This window comes from Giraffa tippelskirchi, chromosome 4, assembly GCF_054371585.1.
Source record: "Giraffa tippelskirchi isolate mGirTip1 chromosome 4, T2T-mGirTip1v1.2.pri, whole genome shotgun sequence".
In the NCBI taxonomy this organism is placed as follows: Eukaryota; Metazoa; Chordata; class Mammalia; order Artiodactyla; family Giraffidae; genus Giraffa; species Giraffa tippelskirchi.
The window spans coordinates 37,557,788-37,585,171 of NC_137278.1; the positions used below are offsets into that span (position 1 = coordinate 37,557,788).

Genomic DNA, 27,384 nt, shown 5'->3' on the forward strand with positions numbered 1-27,384 from the left:
TGCATATGGAATAAACTGGGGCAGGGAACATGCTTCTTTTACTTGGTGACATTGGACTGGTATTTTAGCCACAACTGAAGTTGATGCCTCTAAACTCCAGTTTATTCTGTTAATCTGCTATACCCACTTCTAAGCACTGTGTGCTTTTACACATGGAGTGTGCTGCTGATCTACCTGAAGGTAGTCTGATGATGAAAACTGGATCATACCTGATTACACCTGGAAGTACAGTATGTTACAAATTTTTTGACTTGAGAAAAAATCTGTTAATAGTAATGGCAATTTATTGTGTTTTTAGACCTATAATTTTTTGGTCATCAGTGATTTTATCTCTTTTTAGAATTTATTGTTATTCACAATGGAATCATCACCAACTACAAGGACTTGAAAAAGTTTCTGGTAAGTAAAGTGACCTAAAAAGACCACCAGTCTTTGAGAATATTTCTAATGAGAGCATTGAGGTTGTTTGGGATGTGCAGTAAATCCTATCTAGGTACGATTAAATAATTCCTACGACAGTTACAGGGTATGGTGGTTTATTGGACTTTTCTTTGTTGACAGTGGAACTTTTTGTTTCTTATATAAAAACAAAATAATTATTTGGCTCTATTATAAGTGATCCAAAAGCTTCAGTAAAATTGGAATTTGGAGGGGTCTCTTTTGCATTATGAGAGACCTTGTTTGTCATTTTTAAAAGTTTCTCGAGTGTCAGAAGACTTAAGACAGATTGAATGAAGGCTCTATGCCCTAAATAGCTATGTACTATACAGTCATGATGATGATGATGACCTTCATTAGTGACTGAGTAGAGCTGTCCAGTTCAACTTTTCTGCAATGATGGAAACTTTCTATACGTGTACTGTCCCAGAATGGTAGCCACTGTCCATGTGTGGCTGTGGAGCTGGGATGAACGAGGAACTAAATTTGAAATTTTATTTCACTGTAAATTTAAACAGCCACATATAGCTAATGGCCATTGGATCGGATAGTGAAATATCATCATTAAAGAAAGAATCATTACATTCATAATGAAATTAACATTTGTGAATGTTACATATTTCATTATATTTTAATTATCTTAAAATTTATTCATATATGGCATATATAGATTTGTATAATTATAAGTATTATATTTGTTCACAGGGAATACCTTACTATTTTGAGTTCCACATAATTAGATGGTGACCTTAATTTTGAACAGTAGGTATAATTGGGTGTATGATGGTTAAAAAAAGACTAGAAATTGGCTAATGAGATTTTCTAGGAAAAAAATTACTTAGAAAAGATTTAGATACTATGAATATTTCCTTAAATGTGTCATTTTTTTTTTCTTTCTAATTATAGGAAAGTAAAGGCTATGACTTTGAGTCTGAAACAGACACAGAGACAATTGCCAAGCTTGTTAAGTACATGTATGACAATCGGGAAAGTCAAGATACAAGTTTTACTACCTTGGTGGAGAGAGTCATCCAACAATTGGTATTAAACCACACTTTTAAAGATAGTTATTGCCAACATTAATCACAATAAATAAACTCTTAAAATATGATTAAGTAGGAACTAGCTAATTTCTTAAGTACTTTTTGCTTTTATTCCTCTATATATACAAAACTATTCAATTTGAATAATTTTGAGAGACTGCTGCTTTAATGATTTTACTTCTTTCACTATAATTTAGTGTCTGGGAATGAAAAATAGTCTAAATGTAAAGAGTTTGTCGAAAAACTGTGCATACTCATACACAAACCCATACATACGACACACAAGCATGTATACAGTATGTAAGTTGGGTTTCTCACTTCCTGCTCATTCAAGTGTTCTTCCCAGTCAATAACTTGGCAAAAGGTAGCTTTGGTGAAATACACGCTTATTATTCTGAGATAATGTCTGCATGTCTCTGAGCTGATACAGTCAATTAATTTTTCCTTATGGGGACTTTTACTTGCCACTGTACCTTTTCAGAAAAATATTTCCCAGCCCAAGAGAAAAGTGGTATTTTTTTTTGTATTTCATCCCAATTGTCCTACTTTAAAGATATCAAAAATACACAAAGGTCCAAATATTACATAGTGACTTCCACCCCACCCTTCTACCCCCACAACTCTGCTGCTGCTGCTGCTAAGTCGCTTCAGTCGTGTCCGACTCTGTGCGACCCCATAGATGGCAGCCCACCAGGCTCTGCCGTCCCTAGGATTCTCCAGGCAAGAACACTGGAGTGGGTTGCCATGTCCTTCTCCAGTGCATGAAAGTGAAAAGTGAAAGCAAAGTCGCTCAGTCGTGTCCGACTCTTCACGACCCCATGGACTGTAGCCTACCAGGCTCCTCCATCCATGGGATTTTCCAGGCAAAAGTACTGGAGTGGGGTGCCATTTCCTTCTCCACCCACAACTCTAGCTTTCCCATTTAAAAGCTCTCTACTTCTCTGTAAAGGTCCAACCCTTCCTCCCATCTCCACCCAAATCTTATGGTGTTGGCAGCAAAAGGAGTGAGGAAGATAGAGAAGGTAGAGGACTGTTCCTTCCCCTTACTCAAGGCAGAGTGGTGTGCTTTCCCAGCCTTTTTTTGTTTCTACTCATTGTATAACCCAGATTGTTCTGTTCCTTCCCTCTCCTACCTTGTGTTCCTTCTTTATTCATTCTTGATTTCCTTAGACCCTGTCTCTGAGGAGTTTGGGTTGAGGGGGTGGTATGGTGTGCATGTTAATAATTATGATTGTGTGTATTTATGTCTCAATATCAAGGGTTGCAAAGAGTCAGACATGACTGAAGCTTCTTAGCACAGCACACACAGCACATCAAGTTCAAAAAGAATGAAAGTTAACAGTGATGTAAAATTGCTGGGCCAGAGAATGGGTTTTAAATGTGGAGCTTAGAATCTTTTCTGACTCTGCCCTTCCTTTACTAATGCATAGTATGGGACACATGAGAAGTGTTGGTAGCGTGTACAGAGGTGACTTTTATAATGCTTTGTTTTCGAACTATTATCTGTTGATCCTATTTTAGGAGTGGGCTTGTTTAAAAAGTGAATATTGGATACATCAAAGCTGGAATAAGTGTCTGCTTGAAATTTAGGCTCATTTATAAAGTAGTGCAAAAGAGCAATGTGTGAACTGAAAATTTCTGTGCTGAAGCCAGTATATTTAAGGCATTTCACATTTGACAGTTGATTATAATACATATTGCTAATGTACTTTTTTTTCCCTCCATAGGAAGGTGCTTTTGCACTTGTATTTAAAAGTGTCCATTTTCCTGGCCAAGCAGTTGGCACAAGGTATATATAGATTTAATAATGACTAATATTTATATGTATTTTGAAACTTTTGAATTATAAGCTTATTTTCTGTACACTATAAATGATCCTTCACTATAATGGCTCTGCCTTTTCTAGAGATATTTGTGAGAACCATCCCTTGGTATCCATGAAGGACTGGTTCTAAAAACCCTTGTGAATACCAAAACCCATGGATGCTCAAGTCCCCTATATAAAATGGTGTGGCATTTGCGTATAACCTGTACACATATCCTCTACACTTAAAAGGATCTCTAGATTGCTTACATACCTAATACAATGCAAATCTTATGTACATAATTGTAAATCCAATGTATATACTACCAGTGTGTAAAAATGTTGCCAGTGTGTGGCAAATTCAAGTTTTGCTTTTTCTGAACCTTCTAGAATTTTTTTTCTCTGAATATTTTCAATCCACAGTTGGTTGAATCTGCAGATGTGGAGCCCATGCATATGGGAGGTCGACTGTATTTTTTTTCACTTGTCTTCTCATCTGTTGTTTTACTATTCCATATGACAGAATCCCTTAACAAAGCAAAATCATTTTGGCATTTGTATGTAATTGGCCTTTTGTCTGCAGTGCGGCACCATTGTTACTTTTCACCACTGTGAATTTGGAGGTTGAGTATTCTATACAATATCCATAGTTTTCGGAACTAAATATTCTAGACAGAGTCCTAGATGATTGTACCATTATTGCTTTTGCTGGGATATTCAAGCCTAAGCATTAAGTCCTTTTGAGAACAGTGTGGAGGCCTAAGACTTGTAAGAGAGAGGAGTCTTTAAAAAATCAGAGAAACTAAGGATAAAATGCTGACTGTTAATATGTTCATATATCAAAAGAAAGTTTCCATTTAATGTTACAAATGAGAAACTTTTTAACGCATCATCATAGAACAGGGGTGTGCAAACCTTTTCCTTAACAATGCGAGCGTGTTCAGTCATGTCCAACTCTTTGTGACCCTGTGGACAGTAGCCTCCCAGGCTCCTCTGTCCGTGAAATTCTCCAGGCAGGAATACTGGAGTAGGTTGCTGTTGCCTCATCCAGGGAATCTTAGTGCCCCAGGGATGGAACCTGCTTCTCCTGCATTGCAGGTGGATTCTTTACCCACGGAGCCACCTGGGAAGCTCTTTCTGTAACAGGCCAGATAGTAAATGTTTTAGACTTTCTTGGCCATGTCATGTCGCTTCTGTGGCAGCCACTCAGTTTGCTGTTGTAGTGTGAAAGCAGCTGTAGAAACAAGTAGAAGAATGGGCACGGCCATGTTCCAATAAAAATAGACAAACCTGGCTGTGGGTCATAGTTTGCTGACCTTTGAATATTTTTTAAAAACTCATTCTTTTGTTATATCTGAAGTCGACCTCAGAGGGAGAATTTAAACATTATTTGAATAGCATTCCCTCATCATATTTAAATTTTGTATCATTACTGCATTATTTATAAAAATGGTTTAATTCTGTTTAATTTTGTACTAACAGACGAGGAAGCCCTCTGTTGATTGGTGTACGAAGTGAGCATAAACTGTCTACTGACCACATTCCAATTCTCTACAGAACAGGTAAAAACTATTCCTATATTATGGTATGGGGAAATGTATAAATTGAGTGCAGTAGATATAAAGACTTGTTTTCCATAAATTGATTAAATGCCCATTTGATCAGATCTACTCATATATATAGTTCTGTCTAGACATGAAAAGGATTTGTTTTTGTGATTTCTCTGACGAGTAGAATTTTTTTCTGTTGTATATCCTTAGCTAGGACTCAGATTGGATCAAAATTCACACGGTGGGGATCACAGGGAGAAAGAGGTGGGAAATGCACTCTGCATGGATGGGGAGGAACCTTTATCCTCTTTTGTTCATTCTTTACTAATTCTTTGTTCTTGGAGTGAATGAATGTGCTGGGCCTCTAAAAATGTGCTTATTTTATGGGGAAACATATTTTGACCTTATTTTTCTAATTTGCAGAGTATATTTTGTCTGTCTGCTTTTGCCATTTAGAAAACTGCTTTTAATAATTTGTTTCTTTAAGATCTCTGAGATTTGAGAAAATGGTTGAAATTGTAACTTTTTTTCCCTTTGTTTTAAATTAAAATCATGTAGGACATATTATTATAAATAAGATGCTAAGATTAGGAAAAAAGCATTGTGTGTTAGGCTATTATAGATTGAACTCCATGGTGGTTATTTGAATAATTTAGCCTGACTTTTAGCTGAAATATGTTTAAATGGATTTTGTTTTATGCATGACATTTTACTTTAAGATTTACATTCGATATCTTGATTGGGTTTGTTTGAATTTGGAATTTTTTAAAAATTTATGTTTGAAATTTATCTTTTCAGCCATACAAACTGAATCATTTTATTGATATAATTAGCAAAAAATTATATCTTTAGTTTACCTTTTTACTAAAAACTTTCCAGGTAAAAGACACAGGGAGTGGTAAATTCAGGAGATTGAAACCCATATTATTGATGCATAATTCTTGGCTTCTTAAAAAAGATTTAGCAAAGTACTCTAAACCTATTCCTCCTTAGATAGTGGCTGCTTTCACTGTTTTATCTAGAGCAGACAGTTATTTCCTTAAATAACCTTCAAATCCTGAGGTGTTAGAATTTATTTTCCTCTTCTCCTCCAACTCTTTTTAGAAGTAAAGCTAGTCTACCAGTATAAATTTTAGATCCAGAGTTCAGGTTTCTTTTAATGATTCTGCTTGTGTATATTTATTACTTACATGTTAATATTGTACATTGTCTTAGGCTGCTTTTAGAAGCAATAGAAAAATATTGGCTAAGGTCTTAAGAGGCTGGAAGAAAACTTTATAATGAGAAAGATCTTTTTGAGATCAGGGGTTGTGTTATAGTAATCCCGATTTTTCTAGCTCTTAGTAGGTAAAAAGTTTTTGAAGTACAGCCCCTTGTTGAAGAGGCTGTGTACAGGGGAAAACATGGGAGTGGCTTTCAGGCATTGCTTTTTCTCCAGGTGTAACCACTGACCAAATAAAGTAGGATGATAATAATTGTTTTCCACTTAAATCAGGTGAAATAATCAATAGATGGAAGACATTTTACAGATTGTAAGAGTCATGTAGGTGTATGTAAGCAATGTTCATTTAAATAGGCAGAGATACCTTTACTTCTTCTTTATATTGTAATTAAGTATACCTTGTTACTTGAAGAATGAAATAACCAGTATTGGAAGAAAGAATATGGTGAAACTCAACCCCAGTAGGACATTTTATAAGCAAAGCTAGTTGTTTTTATGTAAAAAATGAGATGCTAGCCTATTTTTTAATTTACTTTTTCACATACAGTGAAGTTCATTCTTTTTGATGTACAATTTCATGAGTTCTGTCAAACACAGTCAGTTGTATAACCACCTCCACAGTCAAGATAAAGAGCAATTCATCCCCTAAAAAGTTCCTTCAGCTGACTCTCTGTAGTAAACCCTTGTCCCTGTATCCAGCCTCTGGCAAACACTGACCTGCTTTATTTTTCTGTAGTGTTGTCTTCTCTGGGATGTCTTCTTATTCTTATTTTTTAAAAGCATGGTGTCATTTATGCTGTTGGGTATGGATGGGAAGAGCTGTTTTGTTTTCATGCCTAAAGCCCATCAACTAATCGTGGACTGTGGAGAACTTTGGCTGTATGTTACCAGGAATAGTTACTACCAAGTTTTTATACACATTGATTTTAGAGGATGGACACAGTATGAGTTCTTACAAGTGTATTTATAGTATTCTTGAGCCATTGTGTCCATTGGTTATAAGGTCTACTGTGTCCTGATCTTTGAGAAATGTGCTTTTTTGTCTCTGAGAATTTATATATATAGTCTTAAGTTAATAGTATTTTCTGTATTTGGCTAATTGGTCAAACTTCATTATACCTTCCAGTTTTGGCTTTAGTCAAAGAGGAAAAAGAAATTCTTCATCAGTAGCTTAACAAATTAAGTAGAGATGCCAGAATTCTAAAGTGCTAGAATTAAAAGATGTTACCATTACAAAAAGACTACACTTTATCCTGACTGAAAAGAAATGTAAGAAAATCCAGTTTTAAGAAAGGAGAGGTTCTGGGTTTTAGTTCCAGTCCTTAGCAGTAGCTGCCTTGTATAGTATAGCATAGTTAGAGAGTATTATTGTTTTGTTTTTAAATCAGAATTAGTATAGCCTGAACTTTGATTTGTTATGCTGACTTACCTTTAAAATCCAGAGAAGTTTTATTTGGAAGTAATAAAAATATGCCACTAGCCTTCATTTTATTTTTCATTGCATAATTTTCATATTTTTAATGTAATTTTAATGTTTAAGTGCACAAATTTATATATATTAATTCCATTCAGTTTTGTTTAAAGCTAAAATTAGGCTATACATACATTTAAAAAGTTAGTGACATCATTTGCCTTTTACTTGGAAAAGAAATATTACATTAAAAAATGCATAACATAGCACTAGCACTGTATATGCCACGCTGTCTGATAGTTGCTGTTTCACTCTACGCCCTTTGTTCTTGTTGGCTTATTGCATGGAAATAGGGTGATCTACCTGGCATTGAAAAGTTGCTGGAATTATTTTGCATTGCTATGGTTTTTTGTTGATTTTGTAGAAACTTGTGTATATTTATAAATCAGCCACAGTTTTCTGCATGTTTGCTGATTCCTTTAATGCCATGCTCTAGGCAAAGATAAGAAAGGAAGCTGCAATCTCTCCCGTGTGGACAGCACAACTTGCCTTTTCCCTGTTGAAGAAAAAGCAGTGGAATATTACTTTGCTTCTGATGCAAGGTGAGTGTCGTTGGTTGATACAGAGAGTATTATTAGTAAAGCTTCTTATGCTGCAGGAAACCAAAAAGTCATTTTGTATAAATCTAGTCATGCTGTATAGGAGAACTTTGTTAATTAAGGTTGTGAAGGTGACCATTCTGGGGTCCTAGAATGTCTTTTCTCTCAATTCAGAGTATGTAGGTCCATCCACAAAGAAGAGATGATGGTCCTTGAGACTTGTTGTGATATATTTACTTTGAGCTCATGTATTTTTTTGTCTCTTCTTTTAGAGCCATAACCCAGGTTTTCTAGGGAGGAGGGATTTTATTTATTTATTTTTACCTGTTTATTTTTTAACTTTTTATTTTTTATTGTGGTATAGCCGATTAGCAATTTTGTGATAGTTTCAGGTGAATAGTGAAGGAACTCAGTCACATATGTATCCATCCTCTCCCAAACTTCCCTGGGAGGAGAGATTTTTAGATTGGAGAGTAGAATGGCTTAGCATCATACCAATGATAGTGTGGTTGCTTACCTAGATTGTAGTTTTAATCCAGTGTGGGCACATCTTTTTAATTGAGAAATAACTGGCAGCAAAATCACTTATATAGAAGTAGTACTAGACTGAGACATTTTGAGAGAAAATGCAGTAGGATGCTTGGAGGCATTTATAAATGAAATTTCAATAGTAATGAGGGTAAAATGGAATCACTCAAATTGCCAGCAGGTGTTTGAGTCATTCATTGTGCCTGAAAGTAAGGGGATCTAAAAATGAATATTCATGCAGTTGAGGACTGCAAGGGGTATATTACCTCAGTAGGAAAGCTAGCTTCACTATTTTCTGAATTTTACAGGTGTGTAGGGTATGTAGTCAGTGCTGAGATGTGTCATTGCTGTCATTAAGTAGGCTTGTTACAGTGTTGACAGTTTTGGCTTAAGTAAGCTGGAAGTTCTGAAAGCATTTCAACATTTTTTCTTTCACTCATACATTCATATTGAACACTCCAGCAAAGTCATATACTGGGCTCAGGAGACAATGGTGAGTAAAAATAAAAATATTACTTGTCCTTAAGGATCTCTTCCTTCATGAGGGGAGACAGATTTTAGTCAATAGTCACCAAGTATAGAATTCCAGTTGTGACAAGAGCTACAGAATGCTTGTGATAGTGATTTAACTTTCCTACTGGTACATTTCTTTAAGAGAATGATGTTTGAACTGAGACTTAAGGACATACTAGGAGTTAACTCGGTGAAGAGGTGGAGGAGAAGAACATTCATTCTCTGCAGATGGATCAGCCTGTGGGAGCTAGAACGGGTGTGAGTGTGGCTGGAGTAGAGAGAGGAAGTTTGGTGGGAGATGAGGCCAGAGAAAGAGGTAGGGGTCATGGTAAAGGCATTTTGCTGTTTTCCTGAGAACTAAAGGGAAGGTGTCAGCTGGTTTGTTGGGTGAGGGAGAAATCTTGATTAGAAGTGACCTTTGATACACGTTTTGGCAGAAATGGAGAGTAGATAGAGGGAGGTTAGAGGGAACAGGGGTGGAAGTTAAGAGGTTGCTGCAGTAGTCCTGTGAAGGCTGGTGGTAGCTTGAACTGGTTTGTGGTGGTGGACACAGAGAGAAACTCTGGGAAATATTTAGGAGTTAAAGTTGGAGGACTTGGTGATGGATAGGATGAGAAGGAAATAACCATGCCTTCTGATCTGATCTCATCAAATTTGGCTTTGGTTGTTACACTGAGGTTTTGTTTTTCATTGTCTGCATTGACCACTCCCTCATTCATTTCTCTGTAAGGAATAGCATTGATAGTCAGAAATGTATCAGAGATGCTGCCAGATGCTACTTTGCATTTAAACTTGGTCCTTTTGTTCTAATGATAATTATATTTATAATAATCATCCTAGATTATTGATTGTACTGTCTCCTGGAACATTTTGTAGTGCTGTCATCGAACACACCAATCGCGTCATCTTTCTTGAGGATGACGATGTCGCCGCAGTGGTAGATGGCCGTCTTTCTATCCATCGAATTAAACGGACTGCGGGAGATCACCCTGGACGAGCTGTGCAGACCCTCCAGATGGAACTACAGCAGATCATGAAGGGTGAACGTTTTTGTCCTGTTATAGCTCAGTGTCCTCGATGGAAAGGATACATCCTCCTTTCTGTCCTGGTGTAGGAATCTGATAACACGGAATAGTGAAGAGTTCACACCAGAAAGGGGGATGATTCTTTGGAGAAAGTGTCTGCTGGTTTGACCATATTCTGCTACCAACTAATTCATGGGTTGTTGTTTCTCACATTAAAAAAACACAACTGAGCAACTGAACCGAACTGATATTTTTAAGATGCTTTATGAGCATAGTGTGTGTTCTCTTCTTTATTCCTCTCTCTGTGCTTCATTCAGTTTTCTCATATATGGAGTGGAGCTCATAGGACTTACCTCATTAAGGTGGTTTGGGGATTAGCCCTGACAGCAATGCCTGACAGGCTTAGCGAGCTCTACATAATGCTTGTTCTATTAACTGTTACGATTATGGTGATAGTGGCTTTTATAGTCCTTTCTGATGGGGTTGTAGTGAAAAACAAGCTAAAGTTTATTGCATAATGGCTATATATATCAAGTCTTGACTATATTAACCCACACTACCACACTATGAAGTAGCTGCTAGAATAGATTTAACTGGTTAAGGAGTTTCCCAGAGCCTCTTAGATAATAACAATAGAACCATTATTTGAATCTAGATATGACTCTAAACCTTAAGCTTGTCCCACTCCCCTGTTTTGCTGTAATTGCATATTTTAGGTGTAAAGTTAATAAAAGCATTTTTCCTCCTTGCTTATTTTCCTTCCCATAGTGTAAAGTGTCATAAATGAATATTGTTCTCTACTGCATGACCTTTTATTTAATTTCATTTACTAAGGTTATATTGAAGGAGATAGACTTTTAGTTGAATACAAATTTCCTATCCTTTGGCTTGTTAATTTTTGTTTTAATGATACAATTTATATTACTTTAGGCAACTTCAGTTCCTTTATGCAGAAGGAAATTTTTGAACAGCCAGAGTCAGTTGTGAACACAATGAGAGGAAGAGTCAACTTTGATGACTATACTGGTAATTACATATGAACTATGTTATTATTTCAAAGTCTCATGGGGGTTGACATTGACAGCCTTATTACAGTTCATTGTCCTTTATAGCCTTATAGAATAACTATGGCTGCCAGCTATCAGTGGAGCCCAGCCCTCTTTTAAAAGTCCTTCAGTGTGTGATTCCACTGATATGAGGTACATCTAAGTTACCCCTAGGGGCTGAGGAGAGGAGGGAATGGGGATTTAGTGTTTAGTGGATGTATATTTAAGTTAGATCGGTAGAGACAGAAGGTAGATTAGTGGTTAGCAGGGGCTGAGGAGCAGAGAGAATGGGATTTAGTGTTTAATGGATACAGAACTTCAGTTTGGGATGATTAAAAAGTTCTGAGATGGGTGGTGGTGATGATTGTACAACAATGTGAATGTGCTTAATGCCACTAAATTATACACTTACAGATCATTAAAATAGTAAATTTTATCATTAAAATAGTAAATTTTCCCACAGTAAAAATAAGGGAATAATAAGTAATTGTTGCCAGGAGCTGAAGGGATGGGGGTGGGGAATGGTGAGTGACTACTAATGGATATAGGTTTTTCAGAGGTGATGGAAATATAAAATTAGAGGTGATGGCTGTACAACTCTGAAATACTAAACACCACTAATCACACACTCTGAAAAGGTGAATTTTATGGTAAGTGGTAGCATATCTAAAATGGTTATGAAAAATATATAAGATGGCTAGAGAGTCACATTTGAAAATTGTTGTCAGTTGTGGGAGTATTTGGGCTTCCCTGGTGGCTCAGACAGTAAAGAATCTGCCTGCAATACAGGAAACCTAGGTTTGATCCCTGGGTCAGGAAGATCCCCTGGAGAAAGGAATGGCTACCCACTTCAGTTTTCTTGTCTGGAGAATTCCATGGCTACAGTCCATGGAGGGTTGCAAAGAGTTGGACACGATTGAGTGACTAACACTTTCATGGGAATATTAGGGTGATCTTCCTGGGGCAGGGAAAAGTCCTTCAGTGTACCATTAGAAACATTTAATCTATTTTCAGTTCAGAGATCTTTTATTGAGCACTTGCTATTACCAGGGGCTGTTCTGAACACTGAATTCTCAGAAGAATGAGATGTGGTTCCCTTATTGGGAAACTTACTTGTATCTGTTCAGCCTAGGTTTTTTCTCTCAGTTTATAAATGAGTGAGATGTGAACTTCCCAGAGGTTTTCAAGTGTTTGCCTAATGCCTTTTGTAGTACTTTGCCTTCCTGTGTGTGTAAGGTGAGATGACAGTGCAGCTCTGGTCTTATTTCTGAAAATTCTCTCTAGACCTTGTGTCACAGGATTTTCTGCACTTGGTAAAATTAATTTGAGATTGACTTTCTGTAGTCATAGAAAATCAGATTTTCAGAATATTCCTTGTGACCAGTTTCATAAACAAGCTTTGGGCTAAACTTCTCAGTGTTAGGAATCAGTTTTTGAGAGATTATGTCTAGTACACCGAAATCTTTTCCTGAATTTGTGTGTTAAATAATAAGTGCCTTCTCCTTTTTGCGATGTCCTGCTATTTGGTAGAGAATGATTTCTCTGAATAAGTGTGGTTTTTGTATACTTTATTGTCTGAGAAGCATCATACTCTTTCTCAGCTAGAGAGATTTGTCGATGGCTGAGTTATAAGTGACAACTCTGGGAAGAGCACCATGCTGAATGCATCAGGAGCTGTAGGAAAGTTCTCTGCTGTGGTCTCCTCCTCTAGATTCTTAGAATGGGGAGGATTTGCATAATTTCACATAATTAACTATTTAAAGAAAGGTAAAATACGATAAATGACATTAGACCCACAGGTTAGTGTTGAAATGTTTAAAGTTTAATGTTGAATTGAGAGAGAATGAATCTGTGTGGACAGGGGGCCAGGCCAGGTTCCATGATGAAGGCAGATATAGTTGTAAAGGATTTGGAAGGTTGGAATAGGTGACGGAGTTGGGAGCTTTGCAGCTGGGTAGAACGCATTAGCTAAGGGGAGATAGTGGAAAACCATTAGACGTTTATTTGTGAGTTAATGTGTAGTCCAGTTTGTCTGCCATGTCTCGTACATGAAGAGGGGTAGAGAGCAGTAAGTCTAGGCAGGAAGGTGAGAGGATCTGTCAAGGAGGGCCTTGAATGCCTTCTATTGTATATGAAGGGTGCCTCCCTTTGTAGAAATTACAGAGCTGTTAGGAGACTTAGGAGAGGCTTGGGAACCAGGAGTGATCCTAGCTTCACTGAAGTGACCGGACTACCAGTCTCCTGTGTACACTGGAGGAACGAAAGGCTGAGATGCAGTCACCAGTTGCAATGTTGCCCATCTGGGGTAAAGCGATGGGGAAGGGGAGGCAAGCGGGGCTAGGAGAGAAATAGGAGCATTGCAAACCAGAACCTGCATCTGCTTGTGTGGGGCGAGGGAGTTGTGGAAGGTGGTTGAACTTAAAGAACTGGGAGAGTAGCAGTAAGTAAATACTGTTGCAGCATGGAAGGGAAGTAAGATTAGGAAAAAGTGTTGTTTTATAAGGGAAGAGAACAAGATAAACTTTGAGAAGTCATGATTTTAAAAAGCACTTTTATCTATGGTATGTGTTCCTCATAAAAGTTCTGTAATATAAACAGGATGGCTGTTATATTATTTTGTTGTTAAGATAAGGAAGTTGAGGCTCTGTCAGTCTGAAGTCTTGCCAGAGGTCACACGGCCAGTCACTTAATGGAGTCAGTCGGGCCTCCAGCGTTCAGTGGTGTTCCCGCTCCTCCTGCCCATCCTCCAGGCGCTCCTGCCACAGTCATGGTCTCCCTTACCAGGAGTAGGAGTCTCTCCAGAGCATCCATTCAGACCATGGGCAATTCCTTCCAGAACTCTCCCAGGCACCCCTCAGCCAGCAGGGAATGACAACCCACTGCAACGTTCTTGCCTGGAAAACCTCATGAACAGAGGAGCCTGGCGGGCTATAGTCCATGGTGTTGCATGGAGTTGGACATGACTGAGTGGCTAACACACAGACAGTTTTAAGGAAACACTTAATGACCAGCTAATCGCATGGTCCAACCTTGCTGTCCTTCTTGGTCATCATCTGAAATACAGGTCTCTCCGATAGTCTGTCTGCTTTACAGTTAGTCATCTCCAGACTGATTTGCTTTTGCATGACCCCCTACCTAGACTCCTAAAGTTGTTTACTCTCCCCCGCTCAAGTCTTTTCAGTACATGCTGAGGTCTGTGGAAAAATGCCAGAGACAGAGCTATACGTAAAGGAATAGCAAGGCCAGTCTGGCCAGAGTGGCCTTGATGAGAGGGCAAATGCCAGGAGATTAGGTCAAAGTGAAGCAAGAAACAGGGTGTCTGCCTCCTGAAAGCCATAATAAGGAATTTGGACTTTATTCCAAAGTTATTTGGGAAGCCATTGAGGCTTTTCATTATTGTTTTATATTCTGCTTTACTTATTTCTTAAAATAGAGAAATACAGTATGCCCTCTCAGTATTCAAATTTATTTATTTATTTATTTATTTTGAAATTTTAGATTGTTTTATGTTTTAACAAATTAACAATGGTGATAAGAGGACATTAGCAGCTTTTCTTGGGTCTCTTTGTTAACAATAACTTGAGCCTGCAGCCACAACAGGGGCTGTGGCCAAGTTTTAGCTGGCAGGCCAGGAAGGCAGTATTTTACACAATGGATGACATTTCTGAAAGCAGAGACAGAGACAAACCCAGAGTCACACATGTATTCCAACAAACAAGTTTCTGCCATTTTTAATTGTATTTAGAGCAACAAAAGATTCCAAGATTACAAAAAGAGAATAGAACACTAGCGCTTGGGGCTGGTTCTGCTGCCCAGTGGAGGCCAAGTTTCGTTGTGAGAACTGAAGCCCCATCGAAAGATATTTCAAGTATTGAAATTTAAAAGGAAGACTCTAAAGTTATCAAAAATATTCAAAAACCTGTATCTTGCTTCCATTTTATAACTAGTTAAGGTAAAAAAAAGAGTGGAGGGGACAAAGAGCAGGGGCAGAGTAGACAGACTGATGATGGGTCAGACGGAGAAGGAGTCTGCTCATGGGTGTGCTCATCACTCACAGTCAGATGCTGAACTGTCTGGTAGCCACACGGTGCCTTGGACAGTGTGTTCACTTGGTACGTGCTCAGAATATTAGTTGAATGATTGAATAAATGCTGGATGAAACTTTCTCACAGGTGGAAAACTAGCCATGTAGCCATGTGTAGAAGAATCCATGACAAGGCACCCTTAGAAGGACACATACTTGGCTATAGAGACAGACTCATTGGAGAGTTTTAAGATCAGATTTGTTTCTAAAGAATCCCTCTAAAAGATCATCCTGGCTGTGTGTGGAGAAAGGCTTTAGGAGGTGGAGAAGAGGTTGGAGAATGTGGTCCAGGGTAGAGATGTTGGACTTGGGTGATGACATTAGAGGGGCAGTTTGAAGGTAGGGCTCTCAGGACTTGCTTGTGCAGTGGTTGTGGAGCAACCAAGGATGACCCTGATGTTAGGTGAGTGGTTTGCATTTACTGAGATGGGAAAGACTGAGAGGAGAGTGGTATATATTGTGTTCAGAGCACTGTTCTGGGCACGTAGTAGAAATGACATAACCAAGACAATTTTTTTTCCAGGCAGCCTTACTGAGAGATGATTAGGTGTAATAAAACTTGACTGTTCTTAATGTATAATTTAGTGAGTTTTTACAATCTCTTACAACATGGTCATAATCCTAAACAACCTGTACGACAGTCAAGAGTTAGCACAGATCCTTCTTAAAAATTTCTCCATGGCCCTTTTAGTCAGCCCTTTCCATATCTCCAGGCACCAACATCTGCTGATCTATTGTCTGTGTTCCTACCATTTTGCCTTTAAGAGAACTTTTAATCTGAAGAGAGGAATGTAAAAAAATGACCAATAAGGGTAGGTTGTGGTAAATACTGTAGTTGTGTAGGCATTTTTGTGGAGTGAGGAAGGTTAATTACAAGTTTGGGGTGACCAGTTATGTTCTGACTTATTTAACTTACTTTCAAAACTAGAGAGAACTGTGTTTCCTAAGAGGAATATGAATGCTTTAAAACAGCAGTGTTGTTTTCCCAGAGAGGCAGTGGACACTCCTGAAAAGTGATTACCTATTTCATATGGTTCTTTCCTAAATAATTATATCCACAAACTTTCTTTTCAGTGAATTTGGGCGGTTTGAAGGATCACATTAAGGAGATCCAGAGGTGTCGGCGTTTGATTCTTATTGCTTGTGGAACAAGTTACCATGCTGGTGTAGCAGTAAGTGGCTTCTTAAAATTTTAGTTGTGTTATTTTGGTTATTAGAAAATTATCAGCAGACCAATAGTACCTCCAGTAACATAGCATGTAAAACTATTTTTTTTGTTGTTATTGTTAAAACATCATGTTTTCATGTTTTGATGACAAAAATCAAGAAGGTTGAGGAAAGGAATTTTAATAGCTACTTGGAATTACTTATCAATGGATCATCTGCTTTAGGTTTAGGAAGGTCCTTAGATATACAGGTGGACCGCCTGCAACTGACTTAACAAAAGGCAACGAGTGGCAAGTTCTTGTGCCCTCCTGGCCTTGCAGTGCACACCGATGCCTGCTTCTGTTAGAGCAGCTCCTGGGTTTTGTGTGTCATTGTTCACTTACCACAGACAGGGGGCTGGGGCAAGTGAGCCTAACAGGATTTTACCTGGGAAGCACATTTCTGCAGAGAAAGGGTGTCTTCTTTTCTGATAGACTTGACTGTTGATTTTGGAAGCTGAAATTCTGTATCAAAGATATGTGTTGATTGTCAGTATGGAAGTATAGGACTTTAACAGTCTTTTAGTCTGATAAATCAGATCCACATGTAGTTACCTTGTAAAGAGACAGGTTATGTGCTGTTGATATCAATTTGTGTAAGTATAGAAAACCCTTACACACTCAGTTTCTGCTTTAGGGTTGATTTCCAAAGTTCATGACAGTAATTTTTTTATTTGCTGGGGCATAAATATTACTTATCTACACTTGTGGGAACCATTCGTTTGATGAGTGAGTAAAACCCAACCCTTGAATCTCAGTAGGCTTTGTTCTTCTCTAAAGCACCCTCTTCTCCCTCCTTCCCCACTTCCCCCAAATTACGTGGTCCTAAAAAGGAAAGTCTGTGCAGTTTTGAAGGGAAGAGTTGTAAGTAATTGTTTTGAGCATTAGAAATAAAAAGAATGAACTAAAAACATTAGTGTAAATTAAGGGATTGGTTAATTTAGTGATGGCTTAGATCTGTTATTGAATGAGCCCTCTATTCAGAAATAAGAAATTTATTAAATGTTTCATCTAATGCTAAGCCTGTATTGTGGGGCATAAATTATATATATGCTGTGTTAGAATTCTCTAATTTGAAAAGATGTGAGGGTCTTCTTTTGATTTGTTTGGTTTTTTGGAGACTACAATATTAACAAATATTAAAAATCCATGTAGTGGGACTTCCCTAGTAGTTCAGTGGTTATAACTCTAGGCTTCCACTGCAGGGGGCACAAGTTGATCCCTGGTCAGAGCACGAAGATCCCGCATACTGCGCCACTGCAGGCCCCTCCCCCCCCAAAATAATTCCAGTGTGGTTTAGGATACAAAAGTGTCATTGAATTAATCCTGTCTAGTTATCTACCCCCTACTCTACCCTCCATACTGCAGAGTTTGAAAATAGTGAGCTTTCTTAAATAAGATTTCTAAAGTGTATTGACTTTTTTTGAGAAAAAGCATTCTTAATGAATACATAGTATTTTGAAGTGTTTAATTTTTCATTTGGTGTTTCTGCATCTGTTGTCTCATTTAAAATCTCTTACTGATTTGGTATTATATGAATTGTCATTTAAAACTTAGGAATTGGGAAGGTAGAGTTAATATGCAAGCTAACTCAGAACAGTGCTTTTTCTACTACTCAAAACATCTTATGTGTGGGTATATTTGCTTATAAGAATACATGCATTTATTATTGTCTAAAGAGACTTGTGCTGAAATGTTAACAGTGCTTATCTTCTGGATGGTGGGATTTTGGTTATTTTTTTTTTTAATGCTTTAATTTGTGTTGTTTGTATTTTCTAACATTGCTTACATATCATTTTTATAATCAGAAAAAGTGAAAACTATATGTCGAGTCTAAAATATTCCAGTGAAAAAGAGTATTTGAAGTACAGTTGTCTGACCAAGGCATCTTTTTTTCTCTAGACACGTCAAGTTCTGGAAGAGCTGACTGAGTTGCCTGTCATGGTGGAGCTTGCTAGTGACTTCCTAGATAGAAACACCCCAGTTTTTCGAGATGATGTTTGCTTTTTCATTAGTCAATCAGGTATGCTAATTCTAAAGACTTAAAAGGAAAGTCATTCTTTCTAACAACTACAGCATATATCGGCAAAACTGATATTTAAAGATAGACTAGTATTTGCTGGTAGCTTGACAAATATAGATTTCTTTTGATATTATGGAATTCTTAATGAGTTGTTAAAGGCAACACATTTTACACTCAAAAGAACTGAAGTTTTAAAGACAAAGAAGAAAAGGAGATCCTAAGAAGTAGGATCCTGTTATTAAAAGCTTTACAATTTTATCCTTTTAAGAACATGTTTTAAATTTTATTTAAAACAAATGAAGGGGAAGGCGGGGGAGGGATAAATTGGGAATTTGGTATTAACAGATATATCCTACTATATATAAAATAGATAAACAAGCACAGGGAGTTATATTCAGTGTCTTATAATAACCCATAATGAACAAGAATCTGAAAAACATACATATAACTGAATCACTTTGGTGTATGCCTGAAACATTGTAAATCAACTGTACTTCAATTAAAAAATAATAAAGCAAATGATATTGTTGAAAGAGTCGTCAGTTTTCTGTTTTTGCATCTGTGGAAGAGCAAATGTTCACTGCTCTATTACTATTGTCTTCTTTTTTACCCAGGAGAGACAGCAGATACCTTGATGGGACTTCGGTACTGTAAGGAGAGAGGAGCTTTAACTGTGGGGATCACAAACACAGTTGGCAGTTCCATATCGAGAGAGACAGACTGTGGAGTTCATATCAATGCTGGGCCTGAGATTGGTGTGGCCAGCACAAAAGTAAGTCCTTGACTTAATTCTCATGTGATAATTTAATCATAGTGTTGGTGAAATAGACTAATCTGTATCTTCTATTTCATTTCTTAGCATTTGTACAGTTCATATAGTTAACTAGTCATTGTAATTATCCTAAGACTTAAGGGTCAAAATACCCTTGTCATCTCCCTTCCTCACGTTCATCTTAAGAGCTTAAAAGGGACAAAGGTATATAATGTAAGTTCATTTTGCCTGAGTCTCTGCTGGATCTCTCCATTCAACATTTATATTCCTCCTGCCCAGGGGAGTAGGATGTGTGGTAAATATAACAGCTTCTTCTTTGAGTATAGTAAGGAATTAGAAAAATAACAGAAACATCCAGTTTAATTCTAATAATTTTTGACATCTTTATTTACATATTTATACTGTCTTAATAAATGTGCCAAAATATGCATACTACCTTTGAAGGTTTGTAAAGAGAAATACACTTTTGGTATGAAACTTGGTGATATTAAAAAAAAGAGTATTATATGACACTATCTGATTATTCTTTAAATATACCATACATTTGTGGAGATTTAAAAGCACCTTTATTTTTGTTAAGGCCTAGTGAGACTGCTTTGCTCTTTGAAATTAGGATATGCATAATTTTAGTACTAGCAATAAAAATAGGGATGTTACAAAGTTGTATAAATGCAGAAAATGTTCTCCACACATGTATTATTCTTTGTGATTTCAAAATTTCAGTTTCTTGTCTGTTGTTCTGCTTAAATCTAATATTTATTGCTGATTGTTGAATAAGATGCTTAGGTATTGGTGGATTTATGTTAAAGATGTGTGTAGTATGATGTTAACATATACAAATAACATTTGGATTCTTTTTTTCATTTAAAGAACCCCATGGAGAGTTTTTGGGGAAAAGTTATAATTTTTAAGTAAAAACTCCAAGTGAGGTTTTTGTTTCTTGGTTACTTCGATATTGGTAACACTATAGTTCACAGAAAACAAGCCTGAATTTTCTCCATGTGGTAATTAAAACATGTAAGATATTTGTTCTTAGGTTTCCATTCTGTGCCTGAAGGAATAAACAGCTGCCCTCAGCAGCAGTTTGTGGATTCTTGGAAAGTGTCCAGACAGACAGCTTTTGATCAGGGGTTAGAATCCCAGACCCTTCATTCAAACACATTTGAAGCAAGGGCTTCAGCATGGCATATGTGGGACATGGGATCATACCAGTGAACAGGGGCTGTTGACTTATCTTTTCATTGAATCTTTGTTAACTATGAACTGCCAGGAGAAATAGATTTTTTTTGGATTTCTAATTTTGTCATTCATGAAAAGATAATTTTCCTCAGTGTTTTATTATAATTTTCAAACTTATAGCAGAATTAAAAGAATTTTACATTTAACACCTCTATACCCATCACTTAGATTCTGCGGTTAACTTTTTTTCTACAGCTTTATTGAGGTATAATTTTCATACCATAGTATTCACAAATTTTAAGTTATGCTTTTAGTAAATTTGGCTGTTTATCACCATAGCCCAATTTTAGAAGATTAATTACTTGAAAAAGTTCCTTTGTGCCCCTTTCTAGTCAATTTCCACTTCTATCCCTCAGCCTCAGCTTCAGGCAAGTATTACTTTCTCTTGCTGTATTATTTCATATTTAATTTTCTAGAAATTTCTTATAAATGGAATTGTAATAATACATGTCTTTTGTATCTGGCTTCTTGCATTTAATGTGAGGCTTTGAGATTTATTCATGCTTTTTTTTAATACCAGTAGTTTTGTTTTTGTTTTTTTTTTTTGGCAAGTCATTTTCTAATATCTTTTTGTTTTGAAATAACTGTAGATTTATAGGAAGTTGCAAAGATAATAGAGAAGTCCAGGTACTCTTCCCCCAGTTTCCCCTGGTAGTTGCATCTTGTATAGGAAAATAACCATCTCTTTATAGTATATACTTCAATTTCTTTAAAAAAACGACTCCCTAAAAATTTAGTATTATGACAGTCTAGTCTTAGTTTAATTTTTCTTGAATTCACTAAAAGAAAGCTGCAGGCCAATTATCACTGAAGAGCATAGACAAAAAAATCTTAAATAAGATACTAGCAAAGCAAGTTCAATAATACATTAAAAGAATCATACACCAGGATCAATTGGGATTTACCCCAGGGAGGCAAGGATTTTTCAGTATCTACAAGTCAATCAGTGTGGTACACCACATTAACAAATTGAAGACTAAAAACCATATGATCAACTCAATAGATTCAAAAAAAGCTTTTGATGAAATTCAGCATCCGTTTATGAAAATGCTCTCTGGAAAGTGGGCATAGACTCTACCTCAACATAATAAAGATCATATGTAAGAAACCCATAGATGACATCATACTCAATGGTGCAAAACTGAAGTCATTTCCTCTAAGATCAGGAAGAGACAAAGATGCCCGCTATCACCATTTTTATTCATCATAGTATTGAAGCCCTAGTCATAGCAATCAAACCAGAAAAAGAAATAAAAGGACTATAAATTGGAAAGAAGTAAGACTATCACTGTTGGCAGATGACATAATACTATACATAGAATATCCTAAGGATATCACTAGAAAACTGCTAGAGCTCATCAGTGAATTTAGCAAAGATGCAGAGTACAAAATTAATACACAGAAATCTGTTGCATTTCCAAACACTAACTATGAGCTATCAGGAAAAGAAATTAAGGAAATAATCCCATTGACCATTGCTTCAAAAAGAATAAGATGTTTAGGAATAAATATACCTAAGGAGGGGAAAAAGACCTGTACTCTGAAAACTATAACACACTGATGAAAAAAATTGAAGATTATACAAGTGGATGGAAATACATTGTGTTCTTGGATTAGAAGAATTAATATTGCTAAAATGGACAACTGCCCAAGGCAATCTACAGATTCAATGCAGTGCCTTTCAAAATACCAATGCTATTTTTCACAGAACTAGAGCAAGTAATTTAAAAATTTGTAAAAACACGAAAGACCTTGAATAGACAAAACAGTCTTGAGAAAGAAGAAAAGAGCTGGAGGAATCATTCTCCCTGACATCAAACTATGCTACAAAGCTATAGTAATCAAAACAATATGGTACTGGTACAAAAACAGACACTTAGATCAATGGAATAGAATAACGAGCCCAGAAATAAACCCATGCACTTATGTTCAATTAATCTATGAAAAAGAAAGCAAGAATATACAGTAGAGAAAAGTCAATCTCTTCAATAAGTGGTACTGGGGAAACAAGACAGTTACATGCAAAAGAATGGAGTTAGAATGTTCTCTAACACCATATACAGAACTAAACTAAAAGTGGATTAAAGAAAGACTTAAATGTGAGACCATAAATCATAAAATTTCTAGAAGCAAACTTAGGCAGAACATTCTTTGACTTATATTGCAGTAATATTTTTTGTATCCTTCTTCTAAAATAATGGAAACAAAAGCAAAAATAAACAAATGGGACCTAATTATACTTAAAAGCTTTTGCACAGCAAAGGAAACCATCAGCAAAACAAAAAGACAACCTGCTTGATGGGAAAAATATTTGCAAATGATATGACCAATGAAGGACTAATATAAAAAATATATAAACAGCTCATACAACTCAGCATAAAAAGAAACCTGATGAAAAAATTGACCAAAGACCTGAATAGACCTTTCTCCAAAGAGTACATGTAGTGGCCAACAAATGCAAGAAAAGATGTTCAACACTGCTAATCATTAGGAAAATGCAAATGAAAACCACAGTGTGATAATCAGCTCACACTTATCAGAATGGCTATCATCAAAAAGGGCACAAATAGTGAATGTTGATGAGCATATAGAGAAAGGAGAACCCTCATACATTGTTGGTAGGAATGTAAATTGATACAGCCACTGTGGAAAACAGTATGGAGAATCTTCAAAAAATTAAAAACAATTATCAGATGATCCAGCAATTTTACTTCTGAGTGTATATCCAAAGAAAATAAAAAATACGGGAGGCGGGGCTAAGATGGCAGAGGAATAGGAAGGGGACACCACTCTCTCCCCCACAAATTTATCGAAAGAACATCTGAACGCTGAGCAAACTTCACAAAACAACTTATGAACGCTGGCAGAGGACATCAGGCATCCAGAAATACAGCCCATTATCTTCGAAAGGAGGTAGGACAAAATATAAAAGATAAAAGAGAGACAAAAGAGGTAGGGACGGAGACCCATCCCGGGGAGGGAGTCGTAAAAGAAGAGAAGTTTCCAAACACCAGGAAACCCTCTCACCAGCGGGTTTGGGGGAAAATTTCGAATCTCAGAGGGCAACATAAGCGGGAGAAAAAATAAATAAAACCCGCAGATTACGTGCCTAAAGGCAACTCCTAGCAAAGAACCCCAGATGCTCGCATCCGCCTCCAGCAAGTGGGGGCTGAATGGGGAGGAGCGGGCGGCACTGCTTAGGGTAAGGACCGGGCTGAATGCCCTGAGGGCAATCTGAGGGAGCTAACGCGAGATAGCAACCTAAACTGGGATAGCCAGATAGAGAACTATCCCGCGAAAAGCCCAAATCTAAGGCACTGCCGGCCCCCTTACAGAACAAAGGACTGAGCAATACCAGAGGAGAGCTAGCCGGCTGCGGACCGCCCCATCCCCCGCCGGATGCAGACACAGTGGGCAGGCGGGGCCAGCCAGAGCCGGAAAGGGGCAAACTCGGCCCCAGAGAGGGCACCCCCTACCAAACTGCAAACAGGTTTCCAGTTTCTAAGCAAAGACTGCCTGAGATCCTGGAGGGTTGACAGCCGCTGGGAGGGTCGCAGCCAGAGACCTGCTCCCCAGAACTGACACAAAGCACACCGGAGCCGGGCGCGCCCGTAAACCGAGGCGGGGACCAGGGAGGTGATAAGCCGCACCGCCCCAACGGGAGAGTGCGTTCGCCAAACTCCTGGCTGCCTGAGCTGCTCCGACCGGGGATCGGCACAAACCGGGGACCCAACTGAGTCTGCGCCTTTGTGGGGTACCCAAGAACCTGAACCTGAGTGGTTTAGACCTGGGAAGTGCACACATCTCAGGGCCCACTCCCCGGCAGAGTAACCTGAAGCCTGAGCAGGGCACTGGGAAAGCACACACGCCGTGAGCCGGGGCAAACCCAGTGCGGCTGAGACACTGCGAGCTCTCCACACACACACCAGTGATATTGGTTTGCAGTGATCCTCCCTCCCCACAGCACGACTGAACAAGCGAACCTAAAGAGACCACCTCCGCCCCTTTGTGGCAGGGCGAAAATTAGACACTGAAGAGACCTGCAAACAGAAGCCAAATAAACAGAGGGAAGCGCTTTGGAAGAGACAGGCCAACAGATTAAAATCCCTGTAGTTAACACCGACTACATTGAAAGGGGCCTATAGATCTTGAAAAGTATAAGCAGGACCAAGGATCTATCTGAAACTGAACTGACTCCACACTGCTCACAACAGCTCCAGAGAAAGTCCTGGATATATTTTTACTATTATCTTTTTTTTTTTTAATTAAAAAAAATTTTTTTTCTTTTTTCTTTAAGTCCTCTATTACACCTTTAATTTTCATTTTTATAACCCACTATTACCTTGCAAAAAAAAAAACCCTCTTTTTAAAGCAAACTGCATATATATATATCTTATACTTTTTGTGATTTTATTTTCTTTTTTCTTTTTTTATATTGTATTTTTTTAAGAGTCTAATCTCTACTCTAGATTTTTACTCTTTGTTTTACATATTTGATATCAATTTTGGATATTTAAGAACCCAATCTTTAGTACCCATTTTTACTCAGGAGTGTGATTACTGGCTTGATTACTCTTTCCCCCTATCGACGCTCTTTCTACTCCCCCAGGGAACCTCTATCTCCCACCCCCCTCCTTCTCTTCTCAACCCAATTCTGTGAATCTCTGAGGGTGTTCTGGGCACCAGAGAACACTTCGGGAACAGAATACTGCCCAGATCTCTCTCTCCCCTCTTGATTCCTCCCTTTCTACTCATGCTCACATCTATTACCTTCCTCCCCCCTCGCTATGTATCTCCATGAACCTCTCTGAGGGTTCCAGACTGTGGAGAGCACAGAGGGAAGTGCTTACTGGCTTGACTGCTCTCTCCACGTTTGAGTCCCCCTCTTCTCCTCCTGGTCACCTCAACCCCCCCCCCCCTTCATCTCTCCATGTAACTCAGTGAACCTCTCTGGGTATCCCTCACTGTGGAGAATCTTTTCACCATTAACCTAAAAGTTTTATTATCGATGCTGTATGGATGGAGAAGTCTTGAGGCTACTGCAAGAATAAGACTGAAAGCCAGAGGAAACACCAGTTAATAAGAGATCATCCAAAAGCCTCCACATATACACTGAAACCAAGCTCCACCCAAGAGCCAATAAGTTCCAGAGCAAGACATACCACGCAAGTTCTCCAGCAACGCAGGAACATAGCCCTGAGCATCAATATACAGGCTGCCCAGAGGCACACCAAATCCGTAGACATCTCAAAGCTCAATACTGGACACTCCACTGCACTCTAGAGAGAAGAAATCCAGCTCCACCCACCAGAGCACCGACACAAGCTCCCCCAACCAGGAAACCTTGACAAGCCACCCGTCCAACCCCACCCACAGTGAGGAACCTCCACAATAAAGAGGAACTTCAAACTACCAGAATACAGAAAGGCCACGCCAAACACAACAATCTAAACAAGATGAAAAGGCAGAGAAATACTCAGCAAGTAAAGGAAAATGAGAAATGCCCACCAAACCAAACAAAAGAGGAGGAGATAGGGAATCTATCTGAAAAAGAATTTAGAATAATGATAATAAAAATGATCCAAAATCTTGAAAACAAAATGGAGTTACAGATAAATAGCCTGGAGACAAGGATTGAGAAGATGCAAGAAATGTTTATCAAGGACCTAGAAGAAATAAAAAGGAGTCAATATATAATGAATAATGAAATAAAGGAGATAAAAGACACTCTGGAGGGAACCAACAGTAGAATAACGGATGCAGAAGATAGGATAAGTGAGGTAGAAGATAGAATGGTGGAAATAAATGAAGCAGAGAGGAAAAAAGAAAAAAGAATCAAAAGAAATGAGGAAAACCTCAGGCACCTCTGGGACAATATGAAACACCCCAACATTCAAATCATAGGAGTCCCAGAAGAAGAAAATAAAAGGAAAGGCCATGAAAAAATACTCGAGGAGGTAATAGTTGAAAATTTCCCTACAATGGGGAATGAAATAGTCACAGAAGTCCAAGAAACCCAGAGAGTCCCAAACAGGATAAACCCAAGGTGAAACACCCCAAGACACATATTAATCAAATTAACAAAGATCAAACACAAAGAACAAATATTAAAAGCAGCAAGGGAAAAACAACAAATAACACACAAGGGGATCTCCATAAGGATAACAGCTGATCTTTCAATAGAAACTCTTCAGGCTACAAGGGAATGGCAGGACATATTTAAAGCAGTGAAAGAGAATAATCTACAACCCAGATTACTGTACCCAGCAAGGATCTCATTCAGATATGAAGGAGAAATCAAAAGCTTTACAGACAAGCAAAAGCTGAGGGAATTCACCACCACCAAACCAGCTCTCCAACAAATGCTAAAGGATCTTCTCTAAACAGGAAACAGAAAGGATGTTTAAACATGAACTCAAAACAACAAAGTAAATGGCAACGGGACCATACTTATCAATAATTACCTTAAATGTAAATGGGTTGAATGCCCCAACCAAAAGACAAAGACTGGCTGAATGGGTACAAAAACAAGACCCCTATATATGCTGTCTACAAGAGACCCACCTCAAAACAAGGGACACATACAGACTGAAAGTGAAGGGCTGGAAAAACATATTTCATGCAAATGGAGACCAAAAGAAAGCAGGAGTTGCAATACTCATTTCAGATAAAATAGACTTTAAAATAAAGGCTGTGAAAAGAGACAAAGAAGGACACTACATAATGATCAAAGGATCAATCCAAGAATATATAACAATTATAAATATATATATACACCCAACATAGGAGCACCACAATATGTATGTAAGGCAAATACTAACAAGTATGAAAGGGGAAATTAACAATAACACAATAATAGTGTGAGACTTTAGTACTCCACTC

The 27,384-nt window shown here is 37.8% G+C and overlaps 1 protein-coding gene and 1 long non-coding RNA gene across 7 annotated transcripts in view; one reads left to right on the forward strand and one right to left on the reverse strand.

Annotated features, from left to right (window-relative positions):
- Positions 1-27,384, forward strand: part of GFPT1 (glutamine--fructose-6-phosphate transaminase 1) — a 71,431-nt gene that overhangs the window by 27,347 nt on the left and 16,700 nt on the right. For 4 of the 6 annotated variants that reach the window (XM_081594567.1, XM_081594566.1, XM_081594564.1 and 1 more), the window contains 10 exons: positions 341-399; positions 1,345-1,479; positions 3,209-3,270; positions 4,768-4,847; positions 7,965-8,070; positions 9,985-10,148; positions 11,064-11,159; positions 16,338-16,435; positions 18,371-18,491; positions 19,106-19,263. In XM_081594567.1, coding sequence (XP_081450693.1) covers positions 341-399; positions 1,345-1,479; positions 3,209-3,270; positions 4,768-4,847; positions 7,965-8,070; positions 9,985-10,148; positions 11,064-11,159; positions 16,338-16,435; positions 18,371-18,491; positions 19,106-19,263 — 1,079 coding nt within the window. Of the gene's footprint in view, positions 1-340; positions 400-1,344; positions 1,480-3,208; positions 3,271-4,767; positions 4,848-5,045; positions 5,100-7,964; positions 8,071-9,984; positions 10,149-11,063; positions 11,160-16,337; positions 16,436-18,370; positions 18,492-19,105; positions 19,264-27,384 lie in introns of all 6 variants that reach the window. The other 2 variants (XM_081594565.1, XM_081594562.1) reach the window with 1 other exon arrangement.
- LOC145546765 (uncharacterized) overlaps positions 1-27,384 on the reverse strand; it is a 43,102-nt gene that overhangs the window by 8,345 nt on the left and 7,373 nt on the right. The gene's annotated exons all lie outside the window — the stretch shown is intronic.